At 35.2% G+C, this 25,250-nt stretch overlaps 1 protein-coding gene and 1 long non-coding RNA gene across 3 annotated transcripts in view; one reads left to right on the top strand and one right to left on the bottom strand.

Annotated features, from left to right (window-relative positions):
- The window catches only part of RASA2 (RAS p21 protein activator 2), a 94,043-nt gene that overhangs the window by 17,034 nt on the left and 51,759 nt on the right, over positions 1 to 25,250 (bottom strand). The window contains exons 9-18 of one of the 2 annotated variants that reach the window (XM_077756711.1): positions 17,816 to 17,972; positions 17,365 to 17,513; positions 16,623 to 16,737; positions 16,123 to 16,197; positions 15,306 to 15,429; positions 12,866 to 12,972; positions 10,189 to 10,272; positions 9,468 to 9,545; positions 6,139 to 6,212; positions 5,461 to 5,567 (exon numbers count right to left, since the gene is read on the bottom strand). In XM_077756711.1, the coding sequence (XP_077612837.1) occupies positions 5,461 to 5,567; positions 6,139 to 6,212; positions 9,468 to 9,545; positions 10,189 to 10,272; positions 12,866 to 12,972; positions 15,306 to 15,429; positions 16,123 to 16,197; positions 16,623 to 16,737; positions 17,365 to 17,513; positions 17,816 to 17,972 (1,070 nt within the window). Of the gene's footprint in view, positions 1 to 5,457; positions 5,568 to 6,138; positions 6,213 to 9,467; positions 9,546 to 10,188; positions 10,273 to 12,865; positions 12,973 to 15,305; positions 15,430 to 16,122; positions 16,198 to 16,622; positions 16,738 to 17,364; positions 17,514 to 17,815; positions 17,973 to 25,250 lie in introns of both variants that reach the window. The other variant, XM_077756710.1, reaches the window with a different exon arrangement.
- LOC144225497 (uncharacterized) overlaps positions 23,822 to 25,250 on the top strand; it is a 10,948-nt gene continuing 9,519 nt past the window's right edge. Inside the window, exon 1 of the long non-coding RNA XR_013333327.1 lies at positions 23,822 to 23,936. This is a non-coding gene — a long non-coding RNA (uncharacterized LOC144225497). The remainder of the gene's footprint in view (positions 23,937 to 25,250) is intronic.

The following is a 25,250-nucleotide window of genomic DNA, read 5'->3' as shown; positions in this document are numbered from 1 at the left end:
TGTACCCCAATGTTTATAGCCATGCTTTCAACAATAGCCAAATTATGGAAAGAGCGTAAATGTCCATCAGCTAATGGATAAAGCAATTGAGTATTTTTAAATTTAGGTATGTACATTGTTTAGAAATAATGCTAGTGAACACTTAACAGACCATGGTAGAGTGTAGAGATAACTTTTATACATACTAGGAAGCCAAAAAACTAATTTGACTCACTTTATTGTGAACTAGCTTTACTATTGTGCTCTAGAACCAAACCCACAATATCTCCAAGGTATGGCTGTACAAATTTCTTGACTTTTGAGAACTCATGTGTTTATTTTCAAAAAGGCAACTTCATCAGTGTAGTTGTATAAGCTCAAATCCTTGGAAATATCCTTGACTTGCCTTTCTCTCACTCTTGACAACTCATCCTTTAGCAAAACATCTGAGTACTATCATTTAAAAAGATCTAGAATGTGATCCATTTTTATCACCTCCATTGCTACTAAATGGTCTAAGCCATTATCTTTGCTCCCCTGAATTACTGCAATACCCTTTAAAAAAAAAAATTATTTTTGAGAGAGAAAGAGTATGAGCGAGACAGGGGCAGAGAAAGAGGGAATCCTAAGCAGGCTCTGCACTGTCAGCACGGAACCTGACATGGGGCTTGATCTCACGAACTGTGAGATCATGACCTGAGCCAAAATCAAGAGTTGGATGCTTAACTGACTGTGCCACCCAGGTGCTCCCTGGTCTCCTTCCCCTTCCATTCTATTCTCCACATGGCATGAATGATTACTCCTATTAAAGCATGAGTATAATAACTGTCAATTCCTCTCCTTAAAGCTCTCTAAGCCTTCCATCTTTGACTCAGAGTAAAAGTTTTAGAATGACTCACAAAGCCCTAAAATATCTAGCTTCTTCATGACCTCTTTGATCTAAGTTCCTATGATTACCACTATGCTTTCTTTCCCCCGGAGCCAGAAGAGCTTTCTTTTACCTCTTGACTATTCTAGGCATGCTTCTGTTTCAGGGCCTCCGTACTAGCTGCTGTTAGCTATGCATCACTATTACTCCAGATATCCACTTGACTCACTCCTTCATCATCCTTGGGCCTTTGCTCAAATGTTATTTTTTTAGTGAAGCCCTCACTGGTTAGACTTTTTAATAGTGCAATCCTCTTCATAAGCCTATCACTCTCTATATTCTCTTTCCCTGCTTTATTTTTGACTATCTCATTTATAATCATCCAATATACTATATAATTTTTAAAAATTTATCATATATCATTATTAAGCTATGAAGTTCCAAGAGGGCAAAACTTTTGGTATGTTTTGCTCACTACTGTTTTCTCCAGAGCCAAGGACAGCATCTGGCACATAGTAGGCATTCAATAAAATATTTATTGAATAAATGTATGACTGCAACAATGAAGTGTTCATTAGCTATCAAAGAAAATATATTACAGAACCCTGTGTGTAAAAATGTGAACAGGTGAAGACCAAGTCAACCTAAATGTATTACTGATTTATGTTTAAAACATCATTGAGGAGTGCCTGGGTGGCTCAGTCGGTTAAGCATCCGACTTTAGCTCAGGTCATGACCTCGCGGTTTGTGAGTTTGAGCTCCATATCAGGCTTTCTGCTGTTAGCAAGACCCAGCTTGGAATTCTCTGTCTCCTTCTTTTTCTTCCCCACTCCCCTCACTCTCTCTCTCTCAAAAATAAACAAACAAACAAAAAACCATCAACATTTCTTTTATGTTGTCCATAGGCTATATGAACTGGGACATTTGATATCACATGGAAGCTGTGTAGGCTGTATGTATCTGTGTATATCAGGTCTCCCAAGAATGGACAATATCTAATCAAGTTTGGAGAACACAGAATGTAATTTCAGAGATGAATTTGTTAATAACACATCATTAGTATTCTTGGTGGAAATTTTAGAAACCAAGAACAGTGGTTCTTAACGTAATTCAGATGGTAATGCATCTGGAAGACATGGTATTCTTTGAAGAACATCATCTATTAAAAATATTTACTACAAGGCTTAAAGGAGGTAGTAAAAACATGGTCCCCGATAGAGGATCTTAAAGACTAGAGGAAGAGACATACAAAAGTAAGGACCACACAGTGCGACAAGTTACTCTTAAGGTGATAAAAAAACAGAGTAAGGGCAAAGCTCAACTGAAGTGTCTAGAAGCTTATAAATGACTTCCATAAAGAGCTCATACTTGATCTGAGGCTTAAAGGACAACAAGTCAAACAGGTAAAGAAGGAGAGAAAGGAATTTCTAGGTAGAGCACATGCAAAAGCACAAAGGTAAAAGAGCACAAGTTAAAGGAACTGCAAGAGCCAGTCTGGTGCAGAGCAGTTGGATGGTTGGATGAAAAAGGAAGAGGCTGGAAGGTAAATAAGTCATTTGATTTTGTTCTACAATTAGAAAAACTTTTACTTATAGAAGTGACTACACTGCAACATAGCAATATAAAACCATAATCACAAGCACACGTGTTCATAAAAAACTGTCAGTATGATCCTGACTGATTGATGACTGAGTGTCATATAATTTTCATTTGCCACTCAATCTAGTAATGAGGATAAGTTGCATAGTACTGCTTATTAGCATTTATGTAAGCAGACATCAAAAACTTAATAACTTACTTAGGAAAAACCCTTAAAATTGAGAAAATTCTATTATTCCTTTTCCAACAAATTGGGAAAAGACCATACTATTTGATTCTAAGTGGCAGAAATACTTGATTTAAAATACTAGTGTCTAGTAAGAGAACAGAGTGAAAAGACCCAATTACTTAGAGTCATATTACAGAAAAATTGGAAGGCTCTCTTTCATACACTAAAGTCATATAACAAGTGTAGCAAGAGATTTAACCAGCAGTCTTGGCTATCCAGAAAGAGCAAAGAGATAGAAAGGTAAGCAAAACACTTGCAGAACAACAGAGAATCCAAGGCCCATGCATTTTCTTCAGAGAGCAAAGTCCCGATGTCTTCCATCAAAGTCTTTTAATTTTAAGCTTAATTTTAACAAACACAGTACCTGTATCCTCACTCACAGTATATGTGTAGTAAAAAATGGAGTTGAGTGATGGAGGTGGGAGTGTGATGTTATGTTATGGTTCACTGACAGCACAAGAAATTTAAGGTAACAGCCTAAATATAAAGGGGATAGAGAAAAACCGTATAAAGCAAACAGAGGAACACAAAAAAGCACAGCAGTCCAAGGCATTTTAGCTGGGGAGTAAACAGTTGCACACACTCATAAGCGGCCCTGGAAACATCACTAAATCAAAGCACTGCATAATAATTAATATTATCAATGGCAGCCGCAAGTCATCTAGAAAATGTTAACTTACGTTCAATGAATTCTTTTTTAGAAGGCAGGGAAGCATGTAATACATTTTGGAAAAATCCATCAAAATAGTTAAAACAAAAAGTATGGATGCTTAAAACTACAGGCTTGGTAAATAATCCTTAAACTTCATGTAAGAGAGCTTATTCCTCCAAGGTCATTCCAACAGGTTAAGTTTCTTAAGGCCTGAAAACAATGTAATTCTGCATGTCTACTTTATACCTAGGGCAGCCTAATCATTCTATAGAATATTATCCTCATAGGATCACTAGCTAGAACAGAGGTTCTCAAGAACCGCAGATGAACTTTGGATCTATAAACTCATTGAAGTTATATGCAAAGTTCCAGTTTGTATTTCTCTGGAGGAAAGAGGCCAAAGCTATCACCTGATTCTTAAAGTTCTAAGGCCAAAAAAGACTTTGTAATATTTAGATTAGAAAATACTTTAAATGAGGAAAAAATAGCTACCTTATTCATGAAGAACAACAAACTTACCTTAAATTTTATTTCAATGTACTGTTAATGTAAACATAATTAGTTTATTATGACAGCTGTTTTTAAAAAGCCGCTATATATGTGAGAGCATTTACTTATTTAGTATTCAACATAAGCTATAAACTTCTAAAACATCCGAAACATGTTTAGCTTAAAAAATGTGTCTGGAAGGCTAAGGATGTAAGCTATTGCTCTTTAGTTATTTGACTATTGACATACCATAACAAATTATCTGAGTGACTAAAAGTAAAAATGCCTTTGGTTTCTTCTATCTTACTAATACAATTAACCATATGCAGTCATTCAGGTTGAGGCATAATAAGGATTATGAAACAAGTTTTCTTATCACTCTGCTCTTCAAGAATCTCCACTGAAGCATTTTACTTAACTGAATCTACATTCTCTTGAAAGTGCCCTATGGCTGTTGTTTGTTTTACCATTTCAAAATTTATAGCAGAAGCTCTCTGAACAGATCTTTTACCTCTTACCTTAATGCAACTACCCGGCATTAAGAGAGCTAATGGATTAACAGAGACTCACACCTGTACAAACAAAGTTGATTTATATGGCAGTGAGATACCTGTAAAAGATTAGGGGTGACTATCATGAAATCTAGTAAAATTCTGTACTTGGATTACTTTTCAAGTATTTAAGTTCTGGCTTCACTTTGGAGAAATCAACCAGAACACTGATGCATTACAGGCATATTTGCACAAGAAAGACAAAGGGAAATACAATCTATAGATCCATATTCGAAGAAAAGATCTTGGTTCTCTATCAGAAGATCTGGCATAGACATACGTAAATAGTTAAGATATGTATGTACCTTTTTGTCTGTTTTAAAATTATTCCCCCTTTTTGGTTAAGTAAACTTGTTTGTATCCTGATCACCTTGAATAAATGGGATTCTATGAAATGTGGTCTATGGATTTAGATACTAAGTTCTTCTTGCTATGATACCATAGCAAAACTAATGGCCTTCTATGGATTATGCTTGACCCCAAAGAAATCAACTTAAAAGGTGGAGGTTTTAAGCACTCTGTCAGTCCACTGAAGGACAAACTTTGCCTCTCTGAATTCCTCAAATCACACTGTAGGAAGACGGTTTTCTTTATCCAAACATCCTGTCTGTGCTCTCTCAGGAAGCAAGTCATTAAAATTTCCATCTTGAAGTCAGTTTGCCCAATACACTAGAATGAATGTGATAACTATACAGGAATCACAATCTATGGTGTGACCATGGAGAACTCTGGCTGATGTTATCCAGCAAACCATTGAAATACTCTCACTTATTAAGCATTGATTCTTATCAATTTGGCTCTGAGAGTTAAAGAAATTTCCAAGTTCTAGATAAATCCTGGGATTTACCAGGGATTTTTTTTTTTTTTTTTTTTTTAGAAAACAGAGCAAACATAGGAGAGGAAAAAAATGGAATTTACATGGTGTCACTTGTCAAATATTTACTATATCCTTAGTGTGTGTGCATGGCTGTAAGAAACTATAAATAACACCAATATTAGTGAAGAGGTTCACTAAAGTTACATTAAACAGCAAAAAAGAAATCTTCACCAAGAACCAGGAAAAGACCCCACAATAAAGCATAAACACAACTACCTGGCTGTTTGTGGTAGGTGAGCTCTCTGCTTGTTAAGCAGAACCACCGTTTCTTGAAATTCTTTTTCCCAATCCGAGTTCTTCCCTGAGCTCTTTTATACATCTCACTGCCAAAACAACAGATGTAAAAATTTAGTCACAAATATTAAAGTAGTTCATCCAAAACAAAGAAGTGTTCTTTAATTTTAGACATGAAAGGCTATGTAAGATTATATTACATATATGAAAATGTCTTTGTTATCTATAACTTCTGAATTTATTTTGGCCATGCTATGGGAATAAAGTTTTTAACTAATTTAATATTTATAACCGTGCTATTCAGACCTAAAAGGGCCAAACTTTTAACCAAAGTTCCCCTTTAACTTCCAATGATAACACTACTTCAAGAATACGACTTCAAGACAAAAGTACCTTTTCAAAGTACTGCTCTAATACCCATAACTTCAGTGTATTTGTAAAACTACTCTAGGACTGTATGGGCAAGGAATCATGCCCATTTGGCATGAAGTTCATACGCTACTGTGACTTACCTGATGGATGTTACTTGGGCAGTTCTAAGATGGAACAAAACCCAGATTTCCTCACTTCCAGACTCATGCTTTTTGTACTTATGTAACGACTATACTGACACATGACTTTAATCTCTAAATTCATTAAATTATAAATTCATTAAATTACCCTTCTTTCAGGTGCACAGGCTCACTTGTACCACTGGACTCCTTAGTTTCAGTAGATGAAATTTCATCCAAGAACTAAACAGGGAAATAGGCAAAAATTATACTTTGTGATAACATACATCAAAAATTCAGTTTATCTTAATTATCACTTATAACAGTGTAAAGTTCTTTACTGACGAATATACATAATTGTAACTTCTAAAACAAAACACATATTTAATTGCAGAGGAAGTCCTCAGATACACATTGGATAGGTATTCTAAAAAGTTTATGCTCAAGTTAAACTCAGATTATGCTTCCCTATAAAAATAGTTCTATCTATAATCCTTGTAAACTACGATTCTGAAATCTATAAAGCTGTGAACAAAAAGAGTTGTTTATGTTTTGTTTTTGATTTACAGTAAACTCATTTAGGGGTACAACTTAATCTGAACTAGCAAAGACTATTAATAGTCTCTATTTGTCCTACTTAGTGTGAATATTCACACACTGTACTATATAAGGTGTTTGATTAAGGGGTGCTACCCCAGGCCACACTGGTGTGTAATATAATACATAGCATATACCTATTATCTTTCAAAATTCTGAAAAACTGAATTCTGAAATATTTCTGGTCTCAAAGATTTCAGATATAGGATTGTGAACCTATATTGTAAGTCAGGGACCACCAAATTCCAGTTTAGTGGGCCAAATTCAACCTGCAGCCTGTTTTTGTAAGACCTATGAGTTAAGAACAGTTTTTATATTTTTTAAAAGGCTGTAAAATCAAAAACAGAGAATATTCACTCTTTTATAGAAAAGATTTTGCTGACTTCTATTACATATAACTGACTTTAGCCCAGAGAAATAGTATTCCATAATTATGACTGAAACGTAACTAAATGGGTTCTCTGGAATAACCTGGAAATCTAATCGCCATTTATAAACTTCCTAGGGGGAATGTGGGAATGTGGTGGCTCAGGAAAACTGGAGCACCTCTCTCTAGCAATGGCAGGCCACCCCTGTGAAGAGCAGTTAGCTTCATGGATATGCTACCCTGAGTGGTCAAGAGCTTCCTGGTGTGTGGCTGTCTCTTCATGGGGAAGAGAAATTAGTATTTCAAGGAACGATCCTTGTCCTCAGAGAGGAGTCCTATCTTGCCCCATAAATGAACGACCTATTTGTTTAGTCCTTGCTTTTTCCTTTATACTTTTCTATGTTTTCTAAGTCTCACTTGGGCCTAAAAAAAAAACAAAACAAAAAGTACTTTCCAATAGGGATGACAGTGAGGCACAAATGCCTAATCTAAAGCATTTGATGGGCACTCATATTTTCTTAAAACTGGCTATAGACTGCCCATCAGAAGCCACACTTTTTAATATTTTCTAATTTTACTTCTAGCATGTAACAAGGAAATCTTGGTAAGTAAAGGAACAAGAACAGAGTTCCTTTTGCATTACATGTGGTGATATAGAACAAGTGCATAAGGGAACTAAAAAGGTATCCTATCCTCTCTCCAGTTCTCATAGAGGGGCTGTCCGCTAATGGAGGGTAACAGACTTATTTGAATATTTCATTTCTCAGTATTTGCCTGAAGGCATTGATCTATTTATCTGAAAAATATTTACTAATGATAATTACTACATCTAATATTTGTTATAATTATAAGAAGCTATGAGGCAAATACAATTATATCAAGTGAAAGAAAACACAATAATTAAGATGGACCACAGGCAGGGTGAATATAGGTATTTTCTCAGGGCCATCCCTGTCTGCAGCTGTGATCCCAACATTATCAACAGTGCTCATTTTCACTCTTTAAAGTGTCCAGGTGTGGACACTAAATTATACGGTCACTCTGCATATAGAACTATCCAGGTTACCCTTCCTAAACTCTGTGGGAATAGTACACCAACACAAAAGGAGAAACTTCAGAGGCTTTTATAATTTCTAGCGATGCACATAAATAATAATAATAAAACTCTCATATTAGGGCAAAATATCCTACGTTAGTTTAGGAGTCTAGAACCAAATCTGACACAGTAAATGTACTATGGTGATAGTCCACGAGAATGTGAGTGGGTGACACAGGACAGATCAGGAACAGGCTAACCTCCTGGCACCCTTAACTATTTTCCCTACTGACATTATCAACTCTACAGTTTCTGACTAGATCAGGAAAAAAAAAAAATCAGCTGCTACCATAACCTAGGTCATAAAAAATGGGAAAACAACCCTAAAACAAAAGACAGTATATCATAATCTTGCCATCAAAAGTCTGCCTACAATGTCCCAAAAATGTTTCAACAATGTCCTACAAATAAAAGGGCAGTTTTTCCTCTGCCTTTTCTTTTGAAAGGCTTTCTCCTCAAAAGCCTTCAGAGATTGCTTAAAAAGATTTTGATTGAACTTGCTCTACTCTAGATGAAAAATTCCAACTGGTTTTATTTTTTTTAAAAATCATTATTTTCATTTACTGACTCCCTATAAGAATTCTAAGCACACGCCAAAAACGTGCAAACATATACTTCAACAAAATATATTCCTGGCAGTCAACTGTGAATCAATCATGCTACAGAAATCGAATGACATCTTTAAAATTTGGCCTAATTTTGATTCATTAAATCAGAACTGTGATAAATAAAATACATTACCTTCCTTCAAGCCAAGTTTAGATTACTTCAAAATAACTTTACAAATTTTAGGGTTTTATAATAATGCTACATTTTATTTAGAGTCATTTAAAACAGTAACTTTCCTCTACAATAACGTTCCTCAGGTTACTACCATAAGCCTACTATATTTTATAAAATGTTCGATAATTCATATCTTTTTTACTATACATCAGGCTGCCTACTAAGCCTTTATTCCTAGACGAGAGATTCTCAATCAGAAGGAATTTTGTCCTTCAGGGTACTTTGGCAATGTTTAGAGACACTTCTGATTGTCAAAACTAAAAGCATCTTGCTGGCATCTAATTGGTACAGGCCAAGGATGCTGCTAAGCAGCCTACGAATGCACAAGACAGCCCATCATAATCAAGAATTATCTGACTCAACTGTCGACAGCACTGCTGTTAAGAAACACTAAATCTAGCTATTTGTAATTTGTGTTACTAAGACTCTGGCAGTAGCAGCTGTTGTTAAACATTAGGTATTTCCACAGCTAAAAATTCCATAGTTCTGTATGGGAGAAGAAAGGAAGAAAAGGACAGTTCTTTTATATATGATGTACAGTTTGAACATTATTCTTTTTAAACTGAGGATTGCCTTCTAGGAATAATATGAAATGCTATTTCCCCAATGCTATATGGTAAGAAAGGTTACTATTCCCAGAATAAAACAATCATACCTTTTTAACTGCTATAATATATCCTTCTTCTTGAAACATTTTGAAAAATTCACACATGAATGTCTCTTTGAAACTTGACTAGGAAAGAAACCACACAGAATTCATGTATGTTAAGTAGAAAACTAAGAATATAATGAATGTATTTTTAAGCTGAGGATTAAGGCCTAAAAGGAATCAATCATATATTTCAAGCGAGTCATAGGATTTGGAATGGGATTTCTTTCAACAGCTGTTAGATGATATGGCACAAACAGATTAATAGAAGGTTCTTGCATCTGTTCACTAGACTCTCTACTCTGCTTAGATATATTAGTTTAAATGAAACTTCTTTAACAGATGACTAAGACACAGCAGCTATCTAAAAGATAGCAATTGGATCTGTGTATGTGTATTTTTGGTTTTGCTTTGTTTTTAATTTGGAAGGGAATGAGTGAGAGAGAAGGGATCATAGGCATAATAACATTTACAAGTGTGCATACAGGGGTGTGTGGGTGGCTTAGTCAGTTAAGCATATGACTCCTGATTTCAGCTCAGGTAATGATCCCGGGTGCGGAGCCTGCGTAAGAGTCTTTCTCTTTCCTCCCCCCACCCCCTCCCTCTGCCCCTCTACCTGCTCTTGCGTGTGCTTGCACTCTCTCTTCCTCAAATTCAAGGAAAAAAACAAAAGAAAGAAAACGAAAAATGGAAGTGTAACCACAAAGTAGAAAATGTAAAGACATACCTTGCTTTTGGACAGACTCCCCCAGCTCCCCAATGTTTGAATGGTTTTTGAGATGAGAGTTAATGTTCTAATTGTCTGTGCATCCTAAAGAACGTAAAAGGGACACAAAACACCTGTTAAGTTTTTAGGAAACAGAATTTGTATAAAAGGTAGAACAGAGTGAACAGGCTACATTGCTTTAAAACACTGACTGAAAAATGTTCATTCAAACCACTAATGTAGTTAAAATCTAGCTTATGATGGGGCACAACTCACCAGACAAAGGAATTATGAAACTAAAGAAACCAGATGTAACATACAATTCTTCCCAAAGTGATTGTATTCAGTGATGTGTTAATTTCTGAAAGCCATAGTTTAGTTAGTAGAGCCTGATGTGGGACTTCAACTCACAAAAGGTGAGATCATGACCTGATCTCATGATCAAAATCACAAGTTGGACACTCAACCAACTGAGCCACTCAGGTGTCCCTAAAAATTAGTGTTTTAAAAAAATTATTCAGAGGCACCTGAGTGGATCAGTTGGTTGACTGTCTGACTCTTGACTTTAGCTCAGGTCACGATCCTGGGGTCATGGGATTGAGCCCTACATTGGGCTCTGTGCTGAGCATGGAGAGTACTTGGGATTCTCTCTCCCCGTCTTTCTCTCTCTATCTCCCCCCATCCCCCTGACATCCCCACTGACTCTCTAAGTGTCTCTTTAAAAAAAAAAAAAAAAAGTATTCATTCGTGTATACATGCTTGAATTTGTGTATGTCTTTTAGCCGCAGGGCAAGCTCAATTTTCATATATTTCCTAGGTAAAAACTACATTTACCTATTTTTTAATCTTCTGCAATCTGATTTTCAGGTACTCTACTAAAACTGGCTTCTCAAAATTCAAAAAACTGTAAATGTAAATACAACAACCATTAACTGGTTCCCGTCACCAACCACTCTGTAACTTTCAATACTGGCCTTGACAATTCCATCACTCTGAGGTCCCTGGGATCACTCTTTAGTATGAATTATCTAAAGTCCTCAACTTGGTACTAATCAGGTACTAGTTTTAGATTATATATCTGCCCTACTCTCCCAATTAGAATGAGAAGTTAAGAAGAGGGGATAAGTTTACATTTAAAAGCAAACTAAATAAAGTTATATGACATAGTATGAACCAGTCATTCTAGCACTGATTGGAAAAGTGATCTAAAAATACAAAGTTTGTGGCTAGAAGGACTTTGTTGCAATATCTGTTACAGAAATATGCAAATCCAAGTCTGAATACAAGGCAGGTCACAAGCTCAGAGGTAGGAGTTCTGTTTATATCCAGAATGCTGCTAATAAGCTTTTTGTGACCCAGAATTCTGCACAGCTTTAGGAACAAAACCGTAGAAAGGACAGTCCTGTGAACAAAAGGACACTGGCCCACTCTCTGTAGCAGCTACTTATAGACTGTTTGTTCTTTGGCAGAAAAGGGTGTGCTGCTGCAGCAGCAGCATGGTTCTATTCAGTTCTCAAAGTTAAATGAATAGGCAAGGTCATACAATTGTGAAGAAGAGGGGTGGCCTTCAAAGCCCAGTTTACCTCCAAAACCCATGTGTCTTCCTTACTCTCTATTAGTCTGTTACGTTTTCGAAGGGCAGAGTGTGCCTTCCCCATCACCACATCACCAGTGCTGAGCACCAGTGTTTGCTACATTATAGATGTTTGAACACCTTATTGCCTAAGAGGCAGGAAAGATCAGGGGTGAGCTCAAAGACTGGGAAGACTGAAGGAGACAGCATTCCAGTCTAATTAAGTTCAAACTGAGTGAGATCAAATCATTTTTCATTAGCTATGTGACAGTGGAGAAATTACTCAATTGCAATTTTCTTATCTGCCAATGGGGACGGTAACAGAATTGACATTACAGGGAGGACTCAGTAAGTTAAAACACAAAGTACTTAGAAGGCCTAGTACAAAGCCCTAAATAAATGTTAGCTATTACTATTATCTGTTACACAAATTAGCAATGAAAGCAATTAGAGAAGATTATAAAATATTTAGAATATAAAGGGGTAAAAGGAATCATCAAAAATATTCTGTATGAGAAAGAAACAAAGAGCAAAAATAGGAGTTTTAAAATGTTAAGAAACACTTAGATCTACACAGTACACATTCAGATACAAATACTTAAATAGGACTTCAGAATGTTTTTAAAGTTTTTAATCTCATATATTTATAATATCAGATGGATAAAAAGTAAAAATGTGGAGATACCAAACAAATTATGTTCCAAAGTTTCTACACCTTCAGAAATAAATATCTTCAAATTTCTATGAGATTTAAAAATACCTGTAAGATTAAACTAAACATGTAACTCATAAAAAAAAAACCACAACCCCAATATTATGGAAATTTATACACAAACACACAATACAAGAGGGTAGATATATTGGATCTTCTTTGCAACTATCATCAAGCTTCAACAACTATCCACATTTTATTACTCTTGTGTAATTACTTTTTAACAACAACAACAAATAGGATTTTTCAGCCCTTCTCTGAAAGGCTGAAGTGGCCAAGAAAAATGCCCAGTAAATTTAAGTACCAGTTACAAGAAAGCCAGTACCAGTGAAACTGGCTTGTTATTTCATCTTTTTTTATTTTAATAAAAATAAATAAAAATGGAATAAAGCTTTGAGAAGAACAACACTTACTGGATGATGAGGTCGCAAATGAAAAGTATGAGGTGATACTACGGCTACAGCAAAGAAACGAAGAAATACAAAGCTGCTCACTGCAGAGTACTGAACATGAGGGTCATCTGCAGGGAAAAATGGTGAAATGTCATGCACAAAAACACTGAGTTAAAAACAAAGATGACAAAGTAAAAAATACTGAAAAAACATAAACTAAATAGGAGATCAATATAATTTGTCTAGTGGGGATTGAGTTGATGAAATGATAGTAATGATTATGACTAAATTAAGGGAAAAGAATCCTCCGGCTAAAAAATCTGAAAGGAATAATAAAAAAAAATAACTATAAAATGAAAGGCAAAGCTACCAGGTCTTCAGATATATTTTACTTTGGAGAAATACCTCTTTGCTCATCTGCAAGAAGAGATTCCTGAAACTGCAACAATGAAAGTAGTATCTAGCACTACCTAGTGGTAATACTGAAACCCTTAACACTAGAATACGTTATTTTCAGTTCTAGGATATTGTTTCAATTTTCCTGTCAAAAGTCTTGATAATATCAAAGATGATGCAATTGAAACTAAGTGAAAATCTTTCCTTTAAAAAAGCTATCAATATTCCATATAAAAATGAAGATGAACTGAATACAACTTTTGTTTTTTGTCATATCACCTAAAGCTTGTTTCAGACTGAAGTCAACACTTAACCAAACAGTCAGATGACAGAGATGCAGGTAGTGAGGGATAAAAAAGTCTGTATTTGGTTTGAGTTTTAATTCTTGTAAGTTACTCAACAGGTGGTCATCGGAAGTCATTTAACCTGTGCTGCTTCTTTAGAACTGCTGTCCACTCACTGTCCCCTTCCTGACTCTCCACTCATCTTCCCAGGGTAACAAAAGAACAAATGGGAAAATATGAAATATTTTATGACAACAAAACTATCACTACTAATGAGGAAATGAGAACATATTAACATTTAAGCCAACAAGAAGAATAGTAGACACATTTGCATTTATAAAAAGCCATAAAATGTGTTTTAGATCATTTCTATAATCAGAATTAAACATATTTTGAGGCCAAGATCACTGGGTGGTATAGAGTACAAGGATTACTGTATGCTTTGTATGCTTTGGAATAAGCCAGACCCAGGCTGGAGACCCTTCTTGTCTGCTGGCCATATTTTAGACCTTGAACCTTGTCTGCTGGCCATGTCATAACCTTTCTAAACGTCAGTTCCATTATTTACCTAAGTAGAGCAGTACCTATGAGTGAGTGTGAGAATGGGAGCAGGAGATTATGCATATGGTAGTTGTGGGCATAAGAGCAGGAGATAATGCATATGGTAGTGTAGGCATGAGACTAGGACTGTTCACATACTAAATACTCAATGTGCTTGTCATGATTTAAATCACTATTTAAAAGTGTAATTTCAGTGAGCATCTTGCCATATGTTTACGTCTCTGCTCCCCTTATTTGTGTTGTAAAAACTAGATTTATTATACTTACTCGAAGTTGATTGTTTACGTCTTTAGTAGAATTAGCAAAGACATCTAGGTCTGAATTTATATACACGTTAGATAATTCAGCCCTACAACTTTAGCACTGGGTAAATTTAGTGGAAGCGCAGATAACTGTATATACTGTATGTACACATATATACACATACACTTAAAAAAGCAAGATGAAATAGCAAAATTTCCTCAGATGGTTACAGAAATCCACTTATACTCTCACAAAGCTCGGTAAGACTAATAATTTACGTAGCTACCTTACCTCCTCTTCCTTCCCTCTATAACAGGCATATGTGGAAAGACAGCTATAGCAAATTTATTTACTTATCAGAGATGCATATAATTAGAGTAACTCCAAATACTGACAGAGATAGCAATGTTTCTAAACAAAGCCTTGACATAGCTGCTTTCGCAAAATTAAAGCATGTTATCAATTGATATAAGTACCTCAACATTCTATGTCTATTGGAACAGAGATGTTTCTAATGTCTCAAAACATTTCTGTAAAATTGTTCCACCACCAAAACCTTAGCATTCTCAAACTGTCAAATCTAGTCACAGCTGTATTGAACTAAAAATTCTCATTTAAATACATGCAAGTGAAAAAGATAGTTGATACAAATGACAAAGGTGTTTTGTTTATTACATTTAACAATCTCATAAGTACCTAGTATAAATGTTTATTGTGTTACAGTTCTAAATGTTTGCCTTTCTTAAAAATAATGGTGATTTTCTTATATGCTCTTTGTATAAAGTTGTCATTATATTGAAATAAAACTGTATGTTTTAAGATTGAAAGCAGATGTTTCATTAAAAAGCTATAGTGATTTTGAAAAGACTGTACCTATAAACCTTAAACATTTGACAGAAGCCAAATCCACACTGTCTACACAAAAATACCCAATACAGAAAAAAAAATGGCATGTTTTAGTAAAACAAGTCACTTACTAGGAAATCTTTGAGTAGCCATTTGCCTTAGGGAATAAAAGGTATCACACATTACAGTGGGGCAGCTCATACTTGATTTTATAATTGTACTGAATAACTTGTCTACATAGTAGCGCAGATTCTCCTGTAGGATTTAACAAGATAAACATCAGGATTTTAACCTTTACACATTTTCCATAGCCTTTACGGAAAACAATGCAGTGAAAATGAGATTCGGCAGTTATTATCCAGTATTCTAAAGTTCTGCTTCCCTTTTCTAAACATACAATAAAGGACAATTTACATCCTGACTTCATTTAACAAATTAGATTGAGACTAGCTAAATATAACTGCTGAATGTATGAAAGAAACATCACAAGAGTAACAGAGAATAAAATGATCTGAAGAGAAATCAGGGAAATAACTCAGATATGGCAGGCACATGGACACTGTGGCAATTTTATCTACTGCAAAGAAAACTTGTGACTCTAACATCATCATTGTTTTCCCAGAGACAACAAAAATTCTGATTGACCAAGTCATTGTCCCACTGAGCCTGATCAGTTTGACCCCAAAGGAATGGCTAGAATGGAGGCTACAACTAGATACAGCCTTACTCCACCTATTGTTACTAGAGCCAAAGAGATATAATCAAGAACAAAAATAAAGTGAAACCCAATGAGGAAATAAAAATATTCTAAAAACTAGACATGAGAAATGCTGCTAATAGTATGAGCATTAAGAATAAAAAGCACTACATTCTTCCCTATAGCATTATTGAAGATCACGTATGGGAGAAGGCCCATTTTAACGTAGTCATAAAAATAACAAGACTTACCTTATTATTTTCTACATTATCTCCCTCTTTTAATTTAATAGGATCAATTTCACAGGATTTTGAGGATTCACATATCTGGAAAATGGATTAATTTTTCATTTAATGCCCTTTTCTAAATAATTTTACAAAATGAAAATATTACTTTTTTGATAATACAATTTTAAAAAGTTAAAATTGTAAAAAAGTTTATAACCCCCATCCAGAGATAATGTATACAATACTCCAAAAGAACTGGTAAAATTTATTTTTCATATATCTGAAGCTAGCTAAGAACAGAAATCCAGTAACAACAACAAAAATTATGTAGATTACATTCAATGTGCCCTTCAAGTAAAAATCCACTGATGAAAAAGTAAATCATATATTTTGCTTCTGAAGTGTTCAGCCTTATTCTTTTAATAATACGTGAATGGGTGTACCATTCCTGTCACTAGGTTGATGAAGGGGACGCTATTTCATTAGGCCACACAGATTGTTATTATCAGAGGTATATCCTGTACCTCATCTAGAATAGGTTTTAATGTTACTTTCAGGTAGTGCCCTCCCACTATTTTCATCATCTCGTCCAGACATCGGGTAGCCAAGGAATTTCCTCTAAAAATTGTGTTTGCATCCCTGAAATACAAATAGAAAAAAGGTGAAACCAAATGTAGTAAACAAAGGCTATGAAATCAATAATATGAGATATGGGACTCTGGTTATACATACAATTTTAGTAATTTTTACCAACCATTTAAAAGCTGGCTGTCATTAGGATTTTCAAATTTACCAAAACTACTCACCAGAAATAATAAGTTAAAAAAAAAGCAAAATATATTTATGAACTACGAAAGTGGAGTGTGTTTATAAGACAGTACTATGACAGGAATGGGAAGTGACCTGCTTTTCATAATGTCATACATGTGTATATAAGGGTGATACGTAATGGGTGAGGGGAAAAAGAAATCCCTCTGGCCTGGAATTTGATTTGTAACATGTGAATCATTACAAGCAGCAGCAAAGATTAGTAACAGGAACCTTCAATACTGAATAAAAAAAAAAATCCTTCATTAACTGTTAATGTTGCTGTTGGTGGATACCGTTTGCTAACTTGAACTGCCTTTTATTTCTTGCTAAGCAGTTCTTTTCAGACTCCTATCCAGTGAGGGAGGTCAATACAAAAGAACTCAAATTACAAAAACAATTTGGCAAACTAGGATCCAATTTTAACAAACATAATTAACATTTTAATGTAACTCTTACTGTGTATCCTTCAAGTCTAATTCAGCCACTGCAGTGGCAAAAGGAACAAGTTTATCGTGGTGTAGCAGCAGTCGGACAAGGGGCAAAACAGCGTCATTTTTATCTCGACAAATTTCACCCAAAATGTAAGCAGCTGAGGCAGATATCGGCTAGAATATAGAAAGGCGGAAAACAAGCACAAAATCAAGGAAACATGACTAAATGTTCAATTACTAGCCTGAAAAAGCAACTCAAGAATATTCACTACTACTGTTGTATAGAATATTTAACTTTTTAAACTTCTCAGAGATGAAATTTCAAGCACTTACTGGAAGCACAGTACTGTGGTTCAGATAAATATATATATTGACTATTTTAATTAAACTTGATACTCTGAAATCTTTTCCTCATCATTTATGGAATTATTTTAGCTTTTTCATATTAAATCATACACTTAAGATTTTTAAAGTACCTGAACATCTGGTGACTTTAGCAGCAAAGTTTTCAAAGGACCATAGTACTCTGAAGGAAGTACACAGTCTTCGGTGTAACATATATTTAATCGAAGAGACCCCAGATCATCAGTTTTAGATGACTTGTTCCCATTGTCTCTTGGCTGTAGCAAGTACCTAAAGTAAAAATACAGTCAATTCCATGAGATGAGAATGAGCATACAAATTGGTGAGGTAAACAAACAGCTCAGCTATAAAAACCCTAAGCCAAAAAAGGGAACTTAGTACTTCAGGTTAGGACACTTTATAAGTAGTCAACTATCAATCTTCAGAGGTTTTAATACTGGTTGTATATTGAACTGGAAGGCTATTTACAGATTTTTATCCAGGAAACAAAAATCACAAGTAATACAAAAATTAAGATCTCAAAAGCACTGAATGAAAGCTTGATTAGCTTGCAGATTTAGAAAAAGATAATAAAAAGTAAAACATTTAAAATCCAATGTATAATAAAAAATAAGTGAATTTAAGAAACACACATTTAGCTGAAATAGAAAGACATATGACAAGAAGGCATAAATGATCTTGTTTTAAAGTAAATCTTGGGGTGCCTGGGTGGCTTAGTCGGTTAAGCATCCGACTTTTGCTTGGGTCATGATCTTGCGGTTCGTGGGTTCGAGCCCCGCGTCGGGCTCTGTGCTGACTGCCAGCTCAGAGCCTGGAGTCTGTTTCAGAGTCTGTGACTCCCTCTCTCTCTGACCCTCCCTTGCTCATGCTGTCTCTCTCTCTCCTAGAAATAAATAAAACATTAAAAAAAATAAAAAAAATAAAGTAAATCTTATATATGTAAAAATTTGAACTTTTAAATTATTAAAGAAGTAACAGTGTAACTACACTGAAAATATTGCAGAAATCAGATTCATATGAATTTTTTTCAGATAAGTAGAAAGCAAAAAATATATTATGTAAATATATATGTAAAGACAGAGATAGCTTTAAATTTATCCAAGAAAAGAGAAATATATAGAAATCAAGAGAAGTGGAGTTGCCTGGGTGGCTCAGTTGGTTAAGCATCTGACTCTTGGTTTGAGCTCAGGTCATGCATGATCTCATGGTTCATGGGTTTGAGCCCTGCGTCAGGCTCCATGCTGATCATGTGGAGCCTGTTGGAATTCTCTCTCTCTCTCTGACCCTCCCCTGCTTGCATTCTCTCTCAAATTAATAAATAAACTTAAGAAAAAGGAATCAAGAGAAGTTTTAGGACCAAAATCATAAATCTTTTAGTTATTTTTAAAGACATTTTATCATGGAAATTTAAAAATACATATAGAAGTAAAGAAAGTAATATATATATTGACATGTACCCATGTACCCATCAGCTGGCTTTAGTTATCATCAATTCAAGGCTATTTTTGTTTCAGCCATATCTCTCTACTCCTCCCCATCCCATTCCTGTCTCATTTTAAAGCAATTTCTAGGCATCTTACAATTTTACTTATAAATATTTCAACATATCATTATATAACTTTAAAAAATCATGATTATATAGACATAAACTCTCCTAAGCTTTATCATAAACAATTTTCTACAGTTTGTTCAAATCCAAGGTCCATAGATAGTAACCTGTTGATATTTAAGTTTCTTTTAATCTATAGATTCCCTCTACTTCCGTAAGAAATCAGGTAGTTAGAATTTTCCACATTTGGGATTATGCTAAATCTATCTTATCTCCATGATGTCACTTTTGTCCTCTCTGTACTTCCTGTATATTGGCAGTTAGATCTAGAGGCGTGGTCAGATTCAGATTTGATATTCTGGCAAGAACATTTCCCTGATAGTGCTGTACAGCTCCACCAAAAGGCACTAATGTCTGCTGCTCTTTTTGTGATATTAGCAGTCATTGATGAGCACTGCTTGGAGTCATTAACTTTCACAGACTGCAAAATGATAGTTTTAGAATTCTATCATTCCTCTTTACTTACTACCTGGAATGCTTTTTATAAAGGACTGTCAGTAATTTTTTTTTTTAATGTTTTATTTATTTTTAGGAGAGAGAGAGAGAGACAGCGTGAGCAGGGGAGGGTCAGAGAGAGAGGGAGTCACAGGCTGAAACAGGCTCCAGGCTCTGAGCTGGCAGTCAGCACAGAGCCCGACACGGGGCTCGAACCCACGAACTGCGAGATCATGACCCAAGCGAAAGTCGGACGCTTAACCGACTAAGCCACCCGGGCGCCCCAAGGACTGTCAGTAATTTTGATATTTACTTTTGATATTTATCATCTATGGGCTTCCCAATACACTAACTTGTTTAAAAACAGTAGGGAGGGTTTAATAGAATATTTATTAACTCTATGAAAGACATAATTAAAGACATAAAAGGGAACTAGAGGATCAAGCAAGCAAAATTTATAAGATGAGGGGATGACAATAAAGGGAGAAGAAATTATATAGAAATCACATCATTACCCATAAAAAAGGAATCNCTCCAAAGACCAGCCTTCAGAATTTCTACTCTCCAATTTGAGAGATGATGACTTAAAGATTTGCCTGCAAAAACTGCAAATAAGTCTGTTAGCAAAAGTGACCCAGAAGTACCTCTATGGAAAAGTCTAACTGGCTGATCACCAGACATTCTGACAAGGGTATTACTTTGGTCAATTTCCACAATCCAGTATATGTTTTGTAGACCTGCAAATTCAGATACCTAGCTTTATTTAAATTTAACTTGAACTCCAATGACTGAGCACAGAGACTGACATATTTAAATTTCTAAATTTATGAAAAAAAATTACAAAAGTCAAGTGGTAAAAATTCCTGTAATTTTTTTTGCAACCAATATATTTTCTTATGCAAATATTCATTCACAAAAGTAGGGAGAAGAGTGAAAGTATTAATAATGAATACCCTTAACTCCCCTCACTTATCACTTGGCTTCAACAATTATCACCATTTCCTATCTGCAATTAATATACTTTTTTATACCTGTCAACATACTTTTTAGTCTATTTGATTAATACATTTTTTTACCTGTTGGTAAGCTATTTGGAAAGCCATGTTATCAGAAGGTACTCTGATGGAGTACAAGGATACAACACAGAGACTGAAATAGTCTTAAGAATCTCTCAGCTAAGATAGTAGCTTTGCCAAGGAAACAGTAATACTTCTAGAACAAAATCTCCTTCCCCCTTGCTTGTACTTAAATGGACAGTACCTACCCATGTTTGCCTCTTGGTGATCCTTTCTTAGTGTTCTAAAATTCCCCTTCTAGTGTAGTGTTTTTCATGTGTAGTAGAATAACATTATCTGTATTACACTTACAACTTGGTTCTACCTCTCTAAGATTGCACGTACTCATCTTAAATCTTAAACAATGTCCCCATATTCTAGCCATATTTATATACTCTGTTTTGATTTATTCTGTAAGAACTTTACTCAGAAAGCAACTTTAATTCCCTCATCTCCAAAGTAATGGAGGAAGGAGTATGTCTCATCCCTTTGTTACTCTCATAAAACTACAAAATACCAGCAAAATAGATCTACAATCCTAACTTGGCATGTTCTGAGCAGAGGGCTTAGGGCAATGCTATGCCATTTATTAATTTTTATGCAAGCACTGTTTTAGGAACTTCACAAGGTCTCATTCCTGTCTCATTTTAAGCTTATTTCCCTGGGTTTCTTTGGCAGCTAAGAAATCCTTATGGACACAAAGTCTCATCTACTTGAAAAAATACAAACTTTCAAAACATGTCACTGAAACTTGAAAAGATCATTTTTTAATGAGTGGGAACAACTTCAATTTTCTTTCTAATAATATTTTATAAAGCAAGGGACACTCAAATATCTTTAATTTCAGGTTAAAACAGAGAATATCTTTGAGTTTTAAATGTATTCAGAAGTACTCACACGAAAGTATAATTTATTAAATAGTGAGTGGCTAAGAGTACAAACTTTGGAGTCAGAATACGTTGTCCAAATCTCAGTTATGTGACGTCAGGCAAACTGATCAATTTCTCTGTGCTTGTATCCTTACCTATTAAAAGGTAATAATAGAACCTAACTGATTTAATCCTTACACCAACTCTAAGGAGGTTATGCAAGTAAAGCACTTAGAATAGACCCTAGTACACAGTAAACACTATGCAGATATTGTTTATATAAGATTTATATTTAACTGTTAGCACTTAAATATATAAATAACTATAAATAAATGTACTTACCTATATAACTACATAAATAGGATTTGGTATTTTACAATGTTGTTTTAAAAGCCTCAAGGATCCTCCTAAAGGATCCCCTGTGGACTAAGTAATCTGGTATGAATTTGAAGTAAAGAGGAAACCCTCAAGATTTGTTAAATCAGGATACATGGCCATGCCTAAGGTTGAGGGATGCAAAAAAAAAAAAAAAATCCAAATGTTTTTTCTTCAGTTTTTGAGTGAAGCATTTCAGTTTGAAAGAATAAGAAAAAGGAAATAAAAAGGAATTATTAACAAAAGTGGAATTCATTCCATTGCTCTCTATTTTTTTATTCAGAGAGGCATAAAAGTAATCCTGATGCTCTCAAGATTCAGCAGTTTGGGACAGTTCTTCATTTATTTATTTATTTTTTATTTTAGAGAGAAAGAGGGAGTAAGTGCGCGTGCAAGCTGGGTGAGATCATGACCTGAGTGGAAATCAAGTTGGACGCTTAACCAACTGAGCCACCCAGGTGCCCTGACAGCTCTTTTTTTCTTTTTTTTTTTCTTTTTAAGTTTATGTTTATTTATTTGGCAGGAGGGTAGGGGCAGAGTGAGAGGGAACAGATAGAATCCCAAGCAGGCTCTATGTTCAGCACAGAGCCTGACGTGGGATTTGATCTCAGATGCTTAAGCAACTGAGCCACCCAAGTGCCCCAACACTCTTTAACAGGGAAAAAAAAAAAGTTCAGCATTTGAAAATTTTTAACCACATCTGAAGAACTGAAATTAAGATAGACAGGCAAAAATTAAATTATTTATTCACAGGGCTGAAAACAAGCATTATGAAATAATGTTCATAAACTGGAAAATAACTGTTCAGAGGCAGCTCTACTAACACCTGAATGCTGTTTCTGGTTCCATAAACATAAGCATTATTTAACGTCTATTTATTTGTTAAGAGAGAGAGAGGGAGGGAGGGAGGGAGGAAGGGTGGTAGGCAGAGAGACCGTGCATGAGCAGGGGAAGGGCAGAGAGAGATGCAGACACAGAATCTGAAGCAGGTTCCAGGCTCCAAGCTGTGAGCACAGAGCCCAACATGGGTCTCAAACTCATGAACCATAATCATGACCTGAGCTGAAGTCAGACACTTAACCAATTGAGCCACTCAGGCACCCCTTTAAAGATAAGCATTATTAATGGATTACTAAAGGTAGGAGATAAAAGGTAGGTGCCAAAATTAGCAAACTAGACAACCAACTCAAGTAAAACAGTAATCTAGTTTTAAATATGTATGAAGTGCTTTTGTTGAAAAACCCCCAGCCATTAATTTCATTTACTATATGAATCTTAAATTCAGCATGAAAATTACCACATGAAAAGATCTATTATCTTTTCTTAATGTCCATTTTTAAAAAATGTTTTATTTATTTCAGAGAGAGAGAGACAGCATGAGCAGGGGAGGGTCAGAGAGAGGGAGACACAGAATCTGAAACAGGCTCCAGGCTCTGAGATAGCTGTCAAGCACAGAGCCCGATCCGGGGCTCGAACCCACGAACCGTGAGATCATAACCTGAGCCGAAGTTGGACGCTCAACCGACTGAGCCACAAAGGTGCCCCTCTTAATGTCCATTTTTATATGTTGAATCATTTAGGGGAATATTATTCTACCAATTTTACTATCATAAAAAAGTTTTGCACACATTAAGACTCTGACATTGAGGGAACTGGTGAAATGAAATTGAACTAGATTGCCTCTATGGTTCTCTGTATCACATTCCAAACAATGGAACACTGGTGTGAAAACAAAGGATGCAGAAATTCTAGAAGTACTACTGTGGAGGACTGGTGACGACAGCAGCAATCACTACAATGAGGAGAGCATGAGCTATACCCACAGTCATAGCACTTGTAGCTTGCTTCATTTATGAAGATGAATGCATTCATCCTCTAACAACTCTTGGAGGCAGGTACTATTTGTACTCTCCCATGTATAGCCAGAGAAAGCAAAGCCAAGTTGGTGGAATAACTTGTCCAAGTTATGGCAGAGGTGGGATTTGAACCAAGGCAATTTTGTTCCAGAGTCCATACTCTTAACCACTAGCAGGGGTCTACAAATATTTACTCAAGTTCCACTAAACTGCTAGGTGAGAAAAGCAAGGTGCAGAGCAGGATACAGTATTTGCCCATTCATGTAAAGAAGGGGAAAGAAGGATATATATATATTTGACTGTATTTCATAGAATATTTCCAGAAGCTCAAAATAGTGACTGCCTCAAAAGTGGGAAAATGATTAGGTGAGGGACTGGGGCAAGATACAGATTTCTACCTTTTGAACTGTGAAGCATGTTATTAATTACTGATTCAAAAAATAAATCAAGTAAAATTCTATTATCTACAAGGTTAAAGTTAAAACTAGCTACTATCAACACTAACAAGCTACTAACATCTGGCAGAAGTTTCAGAATAAAGAACACACATCATCACTAAGGAACTGAAAGGTCAAGAAATGAATGGGGAATGACTGAATCATGCTGTAATTTGAAAATAAAACTAAGCTGGAACCACTAATATCAGTTTTCAAGAAAAACTACAATAGACAAATACTAACTGGAAATTATGTGAAAAAGGAAAGCAAATTGAAACTTTTCAAATGACAGAATTACATTACTGATAATTATTCTCTTTCCTACTGACAAGATTAGAAAGAATATGCCTCAAATCCTAAAGGTAAATAAAGCTTTCCCTGCATTTCCATGCAGTTACCATCAATCCCACAAGGGGATGCCACAGCTCTACAAATGACAAAGGAGCCTAAGAGTTTAACTTGTAACTTAAAAAGAAATGGCATTTACATATTTCTATTTCCTTACATCTGTGGAAGTATAAATGAATTGGCAGATGTTTCTATTTCATACTGTATAAATTTTAGCACTTACACTTTTGGCAGGTAACTTTATTTTAAAGTACTATAGGCAAAAAAAAATCTATTGGAATAAAATTAATTTGTTTGTGTTCTTTACATCCTGCCAAGGTAGCTGGACAAAGTTTTGCCCAATGTGGAGAGCCTAAAATTCTGGCTGGGTGGCACATTTCAAGTTCACTTTGAGGGGTCGTGTGCAGCACAATTCATTTTTTATTTTGTACCAAGTGGCAGGCCATACAATTTTAAAGATTTGACAAACTAGATGCAGAAATTTTCATTTAAAAATATATGCTATTTTATGGAAGGTGAACGAAGATATAAGGCGTGGGGTGAGTGGTGTGACAGGCCTGAAAT

The sequence above is a fragment of the Crocuta crocuta genome, unplaced genomic scaffold (genome assembly GCF_008692635.1).
Source record: "Crocuta crocuta isolate KB4526 unplaced genomic scaffold, BGI_CrCroc_1.0 scaffold337, whole genome shotgun sequence".
Classification (NCBI taxonomy): Eukaryota; Metazoa; Chordata; class Mammalia; order Carnivora; family Hyaenidae; genus Crocuta; species Crocuta crocuta.
Note: the sequence above shows the minus strand (reverse complement) of the source record. Positions and strands in the feature narration are given on the sequence as shown.